We start from the raw sequence: 10586 nt of genomic DNA, 5'->3' as shown, positions 1-10586 counted from the left end.
AAGACCATCCACTCCTATAAGCGTTATCATACAGCGCAAGACAGCCACTGTGGCATGATACAATAAATCGCGTTGAACCTAACTCCAGAAAAACATACCGCACGATACAAGCCCATCCACTCCTATAAGCGTTATCATACAGCGCAAGGCAGCCACTGTGGCATGATACAATAAATCGCGTTGAACCTAACTCCAGACCGCACGATGCAGGACCTCCTACTGCTCAACCTCACACTGCCCCTCAACGCAGCAAGCGTGGCAGGCAGTAACCTGTCCTCAGCACACCCTTCCCCTCCTGCCGCGCCACACATTCCCTCAGACCTCTACAACCCCACCACCACCATCACCACCGCCATCAGACGAGGCTACGTCCAACTGTTCCTAGCAGCGATAGGAATGCTGACTTTGACTTTCACAGCCATCACCGCCAACATTCTTGTCATTGTCATCTTCTTCAAGCATCGTCGTCTTCGCCGCTGCAAGAACGTGTACTTGGTGGGACTTAGTTTTGCCGACTTGGGAGTGGGGCTGTGCATGCCCTTAGCTCTGGCGGATGAGATGCTGTGGGGATGGGCCCCCGGAGGGATCGTCTGTCGCCTTTACCTGGTGGTGCGGGATTCGCTTCTGGTCATCTCGCTCATCACAGTTTTGCAGGTACGAGTCTTGGTTGTCGTGGGGGATGTTGGTTGTGTTTGATCTTGTGGGGGCGTGGGCAATGTACTGTTAAGAGGTCTGAGTTGGGCCCCCGGAGGGATCGTCTGTAGCCTACTGGTGCGGAATTCGTTTCTTGTCATCTCTCTCATCACAGTTTTGCAGGTACGAGTCTTGAGTGTCGTACGTGGTGGATGTTGGTTGTGTTTGATCTTGTAGGGGGGTGGGGGGCGTGGGGTTGGAGATGTACGGTGGGGATGTCCAAGTTGGGGCCCTGGAGAGTTCGTCTGTCGTCCCTACATGTTGGTGGGAGATTCGCTTCTTGTCATCACCGTTTTGCAGGTACGAGTCTTTTATGTCGTTGCGGATGTTGGTTGTGTTTCATTTTTTTTTTTTTCATTTTCATTACTTTATTGTCCCATCGCTGGGAAATTCGGGTCGCTTCCTCCCAGTGGAAAGCTAGCAGCAACGGTGTCGCGCTACCCAGGTGTCTGCGTGTTTAGGTGTATTCAGCCACCTGCACTTATGGCAGAATGACCAAGGTCTTTTACGTGCCATTGTGATGACACGGGGGTGGGACATGGCTTCCGTCTCTGGGTCTGCATATAAAGTTGACCCGTGTCCGTCCCGGCCCGAATCCAACCTGCGACCTTCCGATCACAAGTCCAGTGCTCTACCAACTGAGCTACCGGGTGGGGAGGTATGAGTTGGGCCCTTGGAAAGTTTGTCTGTCGTCTCCACCTGTTGGTGGGGGATTCGCTCTTTGTCGTCTGTCTCATCACCGTTCTATGGGTTTGAATGGGGCTTTGGTTCAAACAAGACTGTCTTCAATTTGTATCGTGAAATAAACAACATAATTAATATGGCATTTAGGATTTCTCACTCAAGCATAGTGCTTATTTTAAGCAATCCTTGTGAAGACATAAAAGTGCTAAGCACGATGGTGGACTAAATTGAAATACTAATTTCAGAATACTATGACAAATAGAAAAGCAAGATACCAAAACAAACAAAAAAGGGTCGGGGGTGGTAATACAGAAGGTGATACAAAAAATGGACAACGAGAAAACAAAAAATAAGCATACAAGAAAAAGAAGAAGATTAATTAGACTTGGAGCGCCAATATTTGGGGAGACTGAATCTGATTACAGATATATACTAAGTGCACAGAAGTCCCACATATGCTTCTTGTGATCGGGGATAATGGGGTTTTTGCGCGCGTGTGTGTGATTGTGTATGTGTGTGCGTGTGTGTGTGTGTGTGTGTGTGTGTGTGTGTGTGTGTGTGTGTGTGTGGGTGTGTTGTGTTGTGTGGGGGGGGGGGGGGGGGGATCGAGCGCGTGCGTGTATCTGCTTCCAAAACATTTACGAACAGCCAGTTATAATTAACTCAAATTATGAATATAAAAAGTTAAAGCAATCATTGTTAATGAAAGCAGAATACCATTATCAGACAGATGTTAGAATAAAACAAAGTTAGCATCTTACGCTCGTCGCGATATAACCTTTGTGGTTGAAAACGACGTTAAACACCAAATAAAGAAAGAAAGAAGCATCTTACGACAAGAAATCAAAGTCTTCAAATCACAGCTGTACCCTCAATCAATAAAACAGGTGGAGGAAAAAGCCAAAGAACGCCTTGGACGCGGCCTTTTCCAGTTCCCCGGTGAATGCCCTTCAAAGCACAGTCCCTCCCAAGAACACAGTTCTGCCAAATATCTCAGATCAACCAGGCGTTCATGTCGAATAAAAACATCCACCCCCGTCCCCCCCCCCCCACTCCCCTCCTTCTCCCACCTCTCCCCCTCCAGCCGTTTGGACACCTACCAAACATCAACATCATGACTACTTCGTGCGCCGAGTTGGAATGTTTTTAGACAGTAATTTTGCAGATTGACACTGGTGACTTTTAAGGAATCAATTCGCCCTCTGCACATGAAGCATCCAGGGTGTTATTTTTTGGTGTGTGTCCAAGTGGAGAGATGATAATAATAATTGTCAGTAAGTACTGGTGTCACATGACTGATGTGAACCAGTTGATTGGCTAATGGCGATGCGCTTAAATCTGTTAGCGTACTCTTGGAGTGCGCTTACTTTTCCACAGAGCGTATTCTTCCGCCCTTTGCTTAATTAAGCGAGACTGTGCTCTCATCCTCAGAATTAATTAATGACATGTAGCTTATATTCTTCACAATACTAAATGACCATAAATTCCCTGCTTCTCAATTAAAGCAGAAGTGGGTTTTTTTTCTGACAGATTGCATGTGCCTGTGCCACAGTGCCACTGATCTAAAAATAGAAGCCGCTGTGTTTCATCTCATTTTCGCCGACTTGCATAGATTCTTCTCATATGCCGTACGTGTTGGTGGCATGTAGCATATCATCCACATTACCAAATGATGAGTTAGTATACAATTCCCAGCGGCTAACAGAAAACACAAGTGTTATTCCGATAACGTACCAGCTAGACCAGCATTTGGAAGACTGACTCGATCGACTCTGTCATACGTAGCAGACTACACTGAAATACGACTGCATCAGTTCAGTAAATGAATGGTTTCCGAATTATTATTTCAAGGCAAGAACAATCGTAATCGAAAACGTGTAGGGTTCAGAACGTTCTTACCATATATAAGACTTATTACCAGCCTGCCTCATGCGTGCTCACGCTGGTGTTTTTCTACAGTTCGTTTTCAATTGTAACCCGGAACTTGGAATAAGGCCTGTTATTACTTTCAGAAGGACGTTGCCTTTAAAGTCAAAGGACTACCTATACAAACGAAGGCTGGAGAAGATAGTTGTTACCACTTCTCTGTGGTTCTGCTATTTTAGCGAGCAATCATCAATCAATCAATCAATCAATAGGAGGCTTATATCGCGCATATTCCGTGGGTACAGTTCTAGGCGCTCTGCAATGATGCCGTGTGAGATGAAATTTTACCCCCGAGTACGCAGTACTAGGGTCCTGCAGACTTTAATTGTGTGTCTGTCTGTCTGTTCGTCTCGACTTAACAGCTTATTGCTGGGAAACTACTGGGCGCAGTTCGTTCAAAAGTTGATACACTAACTTGATAATAGGTCCGATTGATCGTATAAGGGCAGACTTGGGCGGCGAACACGTCACGCAGTGACGAGAAAAGCATGATTTCAGTGCAAGCCAGACAACGCGTGGGGAAATGGTCTCGGCAAAGAAATTACAATGCAGGGTTTGGTCTCGGTGAAAGAGAGACAGAGAGCACGAGAGAGTCTATGGCCAAAGTGATCCGGGTTCGATTCATTTTGTGCACATGTGTTAGTGTTACTGTTTGTGTGTGTGTGTGTGTGTGTGTGTGTGTGTGTGTGTGTTTGTGTGTGTGTGTGTGTGTGTGTGTGTGTGTGTGTGTGTGTGCATGAGTCTGTACTCGTGTGTGTGTGTGTGTGTGTGTGTGTGTATGTGTGTGTGTGTGTGTGTGTGTGTGTGTAAGAAAGAAAGAGAGAGAGAGGGAGGGAGTGAGGGAGAGAGTGTGTGTGTGTGTGTGTGTGTGTGTGTGTGTGTGTGTGTGTGTGTGTGTGTGTGTGTGTGTGTGTGTGTGTGTGTGTGTGTGTGTGTGTGTGTGTGTGTGTGTGAATGTCTGAAGAGTACTCGGGTCCAGCGCGAGCGTTTTTTATACGGCCAGTAGATTGCAGCCATTTCGGCGCATATTTACCTTTCACGGCCTATTATTCCCAGTCACACGGGTATAGGTAGACAATTATTAACTGTACCTAAGCAATTTTGCCAGGAAAGACCCTTTTGTCAATCGTGGGATCTTTAACGTGCACACCCCAATGTAGTGTACACGGGGGGTGTTCGGACACCGAAGAGAGTCTGCACACAAAGTTGACTCTGAAAAATAAATTTCCGCCGAACGTGGGTTTGAACTCACGCTGACAGCGGCCAACTGAATACAAATCCAGCGAGCTACCAACTGAGCTATATCATACTAGATGATTACCCGCTTCGCCGGGTAGACGGCTTCGCCGGGAAGAAGTACTTAGAGCCGTACGCCGAACTATGGACCCGCCAAGCTTAGGTCCCTCCCAGATTCGTGGAATGGGAACAGCACGAAAATGATTCAGTGGCCATAATGCCATTCCTGACCATATCGAGTCCCATCCTTGTCGACGAATGTAACCGTGTTAATCACCTTTGGAGGCGAACTCCACTCAAACAGGACTGAGCAAGTTATGGCTTCTCACAGGAAGGCCAGTACATAAAATTACACAAAAGCCGCCAGACCACATCACAAACAGAACTGAAGAATGCACAGGTGTTGCTTACATAGAGACACACACACTCACACACACACACACACAAACACAGAGAAGCCGTATCTATAGAGAGATAGATGACAGTGTATTTTTCGCGTGGCTATAAATTGATTCGACCTTTGCACTTTTACAGTGAGGATAATTTACGGGTCCAATTTACGTTCTGTACACTGCGTTGACCTTCTAAAAATAGGTAACAGTAACAGAACGCCGGGAATATCCGAAGACGCTCAGCGCAGTGGACAGCGCAGTGTAGTAACTTACAACTGAACGGGAAAGCCACACGAAGGAAGGGAGATAAACGCCAAACACTGGAGAAGATAAGGAAGAGTTACTTATAATGGTGAAATGAACACAAAAACGAAAATGAGTTCAGCGCTGCGCGCTGAGAGCACGTGTTGAAATATCTCATCGATGATATTGTGTCCGGGGTGTAGCTGAATACGGTGTCCAAATTTGAAAAAGATCCACCGAGAACTTTGGCGTTGTGATGTGGTGTAGCGGCTATGGTGTGTCGGTATGGGGGCCCGGGTAAGCTGAGGTGGAACCAAAATAGCTGAGGTGGAACCAAAATCGGTTCCGCGCTGCGCGCTGAGAGCACGTGTTGAAATATCGACCAGGTTGTGTCGTGTCCCGGGTCTACTTGAATATGCCCACCAAATTTGAAGCAGATCCATCGAGAACTTTGGCCGTGCATCGCGCACAGACACACAGACACACAGACAGATACACAGACAGACACACAGACACTAGTCGTATATATATATAGAAGAACACGCAGCTAGCCGGAGTTGTATAATTACGGCAATCGCGATAATGGTGATGGTTGTGATTGCTACTGCTGGTGCCAGTGTCATTAGTGTTGTTATCAATGTTGTTGGTGGTAGTGGTGATGTTGCTGCTGGTAATTGTCATTTATTTTTCTTATCCAAGGTGGTGGTGGTGGTGGTGGTGGTGGTGGTGGTGTGTGGGGGTGGGGTTGGGGGGGGGGGTTGGTGGTGATAGTGATGGAGATGGATGGGTAAGGGGGTAGCTTTGTTTGTGTCTGTGTTTGTTTATTTGTGTTTTGTTAATGGTGATTGGTGGGAAAGGGGATAGCTTTGTTTGTGTCTGTGTTTGTTTCTTTGTTGTTGTTGTTGTTGTTGTTGTTGTTGTTGGTGGTGGTGGTGGTGGTGGTGGTGGTTGTGGTGGTGGTGATTATTGTTCATATCGAAGTTGGTGGAGTTGTTGGTGCTGCCGCTGCTGCTTGGTTTTGTTCGTCTTCTTCTTCATCTTCATCTTCTTTCGAGATGAAGTGACGGTAAGGGAGACTCTCGTACACAAACAAAGGAAAGTCAGGTTTTGACTAAGCGAATATTATAGGAATAGAAATTGAAAATTATGTTGCAAACACCAACATGTTACTCTTAAGGTTGAATAGGTGGCACAAACAACCAACCAACCAAAAACAACCAACGAACAAAAACAAAAACGACAACAAACAAACATGCGGCAGGCTGTTTGACTGCCTAACTGTGTGTCTGTCTGTTTGCCCGTCTGTCTGTCTGTCTGTCTGTCTGTCTGTCTGTCTGTCTGTCTGTCTGTCTGTCTGTCTGTCTCTCTGTCTGTCTGTCTGTCTGTCTGTCTGTCTGTCTGTCTGTATGTCTGTTCTTTAATCACTCTGTCTGTCTGTCTGTTCTTTAATCACTCTGTCTGTCTGTCCGTCTGTTTGTCTGTCTGTCTGTCTGTCTCTCTGTCTCTCTGTCTGTCTGTCTGTCTGTCTGTCTGTCTGTCTGTCTGTTGTCTGTCTGTCTGTCTGTCTGTCTGTCTGTCTGTCTGTCTGTCTGTCTGTCTGTCTGTCTGTCTGTCTGTCCAGCTTTGACTATTCTCAGGCAATCATTGTTTTTTGTGTTAATCATGATCATTTTACAAGCTATAGCATTACTTGTGCTAGCTACAGTCCTTACACCGGCACGGTTGGCCTAGTGGTAAGGCGTCCGCCCCGTGATCGGGAGGTCGTGGGTTCGAACCGCGGTCGGGTCATACCTAAGACTTTAAAATTGGCAATCTAGTGGCTGCTCCGCCTGGCGTCTGGCATTATGGGGTTAGTGCTAGGACTGGTTGGTCCGGTGTCAGAATAATGTGACTGGGTGAGACATGAAGCCTGTGCTGCGACTTCTGTCTTGTGTGTGGCGCACGTTAAATGTCAAAGCAGCACTGCCCTGATATGGCCCTTCGTGGTCGGCTGGGCGTTAAGCAAACAAACAAACAAACAAACAAACAAATACAGTCCTTACCTTTCCCTTCGTGTTTTGAGTGGCTTTTATTTTTATGTACAAGGCAATCTGTGTCAGTCTGTGATGGCTGCCTATAGCTGTCTCATTTTCTTTCTTCTACCTCTCTGTCTTTCTTATCGCTTTTACTAATCATGTATTATCATCTCGCTTAACTTGGCATCGCTTTGTGCTAAACATTGTCCACAGGTTTTGTCTCTTTGACTGGATTTTGTTGCTGCGTGTATGCACACAACGACCTAGGATGGCTGTGTTGCCAAGCCCTACAGGTCAGACACTCAGACTGCCCGAGGTCCGACAGATTTGCTCTTTGCTCGGGCGCAGCATAAAGGGCAGACTTTACGAACCTATTGTGTTCTGCTCACTGATGTCAGCCACCTTTTGAGAAGTCTCGTTGGTTGCAGACGTTAAAGAGATACTATTGGTTTGTACCGTTTTGAGAGATTTTCTGACGAATTTGACGAATCTGAAGAATCGGCGGAGTCCACTGTACCTTAATAGCCAGATCTAGATGTGGCACTAGTTAGCACGTGTACTGACGGGAACGTGTACGTGTAACGTCATCAAATCTAGTTTTTACGTCACGCGTTTGCCAAGATCTGCAGTCGTGGTGGGAGCAAAACAACGTATGATTTGGAACATTGGAGAAAAAATGTGAGTCACGGGTGATGCAATATCTACACGTACGCGTAAAGTCTTTGCTACACGTCCGTGCATCTAGAACACTGTAATATAGACACACACGTGACGTTTTACTCCAAAACGCAAACGTAGTGTTATTAATTAAAACACAGTGAGGCAATGCGCTTCAGGGCTCGGCTTCTCTCCGGTGTTGGAAACAAAAAATAGTCGAGAAGCGCCGTCTGGCGGAAAGACGACTAGCGGCCCCTATGACGTGGACGACTAGTAACAAACACCACTTACACAAACAAGGGAATTAACTCAGTGGAAGTTACCCAACTCATTCATGACAAAGAGGGCTCTTTCTTTGCCTATTCGACGACATGTTTATAAAGCTTTTAAAACTCTTCCCTTTTGCAAATTGAAGGCAGGCCTCTTGCGCGGTAGCATTATTTTTAACACAGAATAAGGACTGGGTGGCCGAGTGGTAACGCACTTGCGCTCGGAAGCGAGAGGTTGCGAGTTCGACCCTGGGTCAGGGCGTTAGCAATTTTCTCCCCCCTTTCCTAACCTAGGTGGTGGGTTCAAGTGCTAGTCTTTCGGATGAGACGAAAAACCGAGGTCCCTTCGTGTACACTACATTGGGGTGTGCACGTTAAAGATCCCACGATTGACGATTTTCCTGGCAAAATTGTATAGGCATAGATAAAAAATGTCCACAAAAATACCCGTGTGACTTGGAATAATAGACCGTGAAAAGTAGGATATGCGCCGAAATGGCTGCGATCTGCTGGCCGATGTGAATGCGTGATGTATTGTGTAAAAAAATTCCATCTCACACGGCATAAATAAATCCCTGCGCCTTGAATATGTGCGCGATATAAATTTTAAAAAAAATAAAATAAAAAATCCCTGCGCTTAGAACTGTACCCACGGAATACGCGCGATATAAGCCTCATATTGATTGATTGATTGAATCTTATGCTGTTATATAGTAGAACTTTGAAAGCGATCTTATTGCCCTTTTCCTCAGGTAATAATATCCCTTGAAAGCAATTGATTTTCTTGTAAATGATAATGTAGACCACAGATCAGGGATCAGACAGATTACTCGTTGCTTGGTTACCACCTAAAGATGGCACACACCACAGAGCTTCTAAATTCTACATAGTATTGCCATCAACGTTTTCGTATCGAGAAGTCTCGTTAGTCGCAGACGTTACAATAATATCGTCCTTATTGTGTTAACGATCCTATTAACCACCACATGCAATGGCTCATTCTAAACTCATATACACACGACTTTTTCAGCTACCCGACTGCATCCAAAGCATTCGATCTTGTTTAGTTATTGGTGTTTATCTAACTTGCCAGGCTTATGCGTACGTGCGATAAGCGTATTCTTTTAAGACCTCTAAGAATCTGAGAAAATCAGGTCTTAAAAATGGGGGTACATTTACAGAGGTTATGAACAAACAATCTGAGAACACAGGGTCTTAAGGCCAAACAAAAATATATGTTGGTTTAGGGTAACCCGACCGACCTTATTTTTTCCCGCCGACCCTAAAACTTTTTTTTTTCATTTCTCAAAACAAAATTTTAAAAAACAATCTCTGGCACATTTTGCGAACCATACCGGGACTAAACAAAATTTTTTCTTTTTTTTAAAAGCCGACCTACCGACCCTAATTTTGTGGGTCATGCTACCCTAAACCAACATATATTTTTGTTTGGCCTAACAGGGAGGGAGTCTTAAATTGGGGGGTGGGGGTGGGGGGGTCTTAAAAGGGGGGTTACACTGTAGCAGCGACCGACTGGAAGGTATGTAGCCAAGTGCTGTGCCCCGTCTCTTTGTGTGTATTATCTCCTGCCCGACCCAGTTGCCTCCCATGTCTATAGCTATTCCCTGTGTGTGTGTGTGTCTTGACGGCAAGCCTGCCAGAGTGGTCGCCGAACGACAACAAGAAAACGACATCCGTGTGCGAAAGAAAATGAGTGAGGACGGAAATGCAGAACTTTCATATTATTGACCAATGACTCGCCAAGAAGTAAAAGCACGTCTCATTCTTGTCGTTATATGAGCTACAGTGGAAAAGACAAGCCCCACACAAAATGGAAATAATCAGGTCTAAAAAAGAAAGCAGTCCCATTACAATGGAGGTGAATTTGCAGACTGGTTAGGAACAATAACAATTGAAAATAAAAGATTTAATAGGGACAGGTCTTAACTTCGGAGGGAAGGGGGGTCTTAAAAAAAAGGGGGGGGGTTGTTCTGTATTATGTTGGTCGTTGATTACAAGACTGACCATTCCGCCTTGACCTTCTCTCGGCCCTGTTGATAACCTCTTCATCGCAGACATCCCCAACGTGAAATGTCTTAATCATCATTTGCTGAATGGCTCTGACATTTCCTTCTAGCTTTCCCATCACAATTGAATGACAAGGCATCTTCGATTTTGTCCAATTTCACGAGATGACTGCATGACTTCATCAACGTAACAATCAGAGGCAGCTAGACAATTTTCTTTCATCTTTATTATTTTATTTTATTTTGCCCTCTGTGTGTGTGTGTGTGTGTGAGTGTGTGTATATGTGTGTGTGTGTGTGTGTGTGTGTGAATGTGTATGTGTGTGTATGTGTGTGTGTAGTGTGTGTGTGTGTGTGTGTGTGTGTGTGTGTGTGTGTGTGTGTGTATGTGTGTGTGTGTGTGTATACATGTGTGTGTGTGTGTGTGTGTGTGTATGTGTGTGTG

At 45.5% G+C, this 10586-nt stretch overlaps 1 protein-coding gene across 1 annotated transcript in view; it reads left to right on the top strand.

Moving 5' to 3' along the window:
* Positions 1 to 204: 204 nt before the first annotated feature.
* LOC138950276 (histamine H3 receptor-like) overlaps positions 205 to 10586 on the top strand; it is a 33547-nt gene continuing 23165 nt past the window's right edge. Inside the window, exon 1 of the mRNA XM_070322026.1 lies at positions 205 to 654. Within this exon, the coding sequence (XP_070178127.1) occupies positions 205 to 654 (450 nt within the window). The remainder of the gene's footprint in view (positions 655 to 10586) is intronic.

This window comes from Littorina saxatilis, linkage group LG1 (genome assembly GCF_037325665.1).
Source record: "Littorina saxatilis isolate snail1 linkage group LG1, US_GU_Lsax_2.0, whole genome shotgun sequence".
NCBI classification, from domain to species: Eukaryota; Metazoa; Mollusca; class Gastropoda; order Littorinimorpha; family Littorinidae; genus Littorina; species Littorina saxatilis.
The sequence above is the reverse complement of the archived record's forward strand: the minus strand, read 5'-3'. Positions and strand labels throughout refer to the sequence as shown.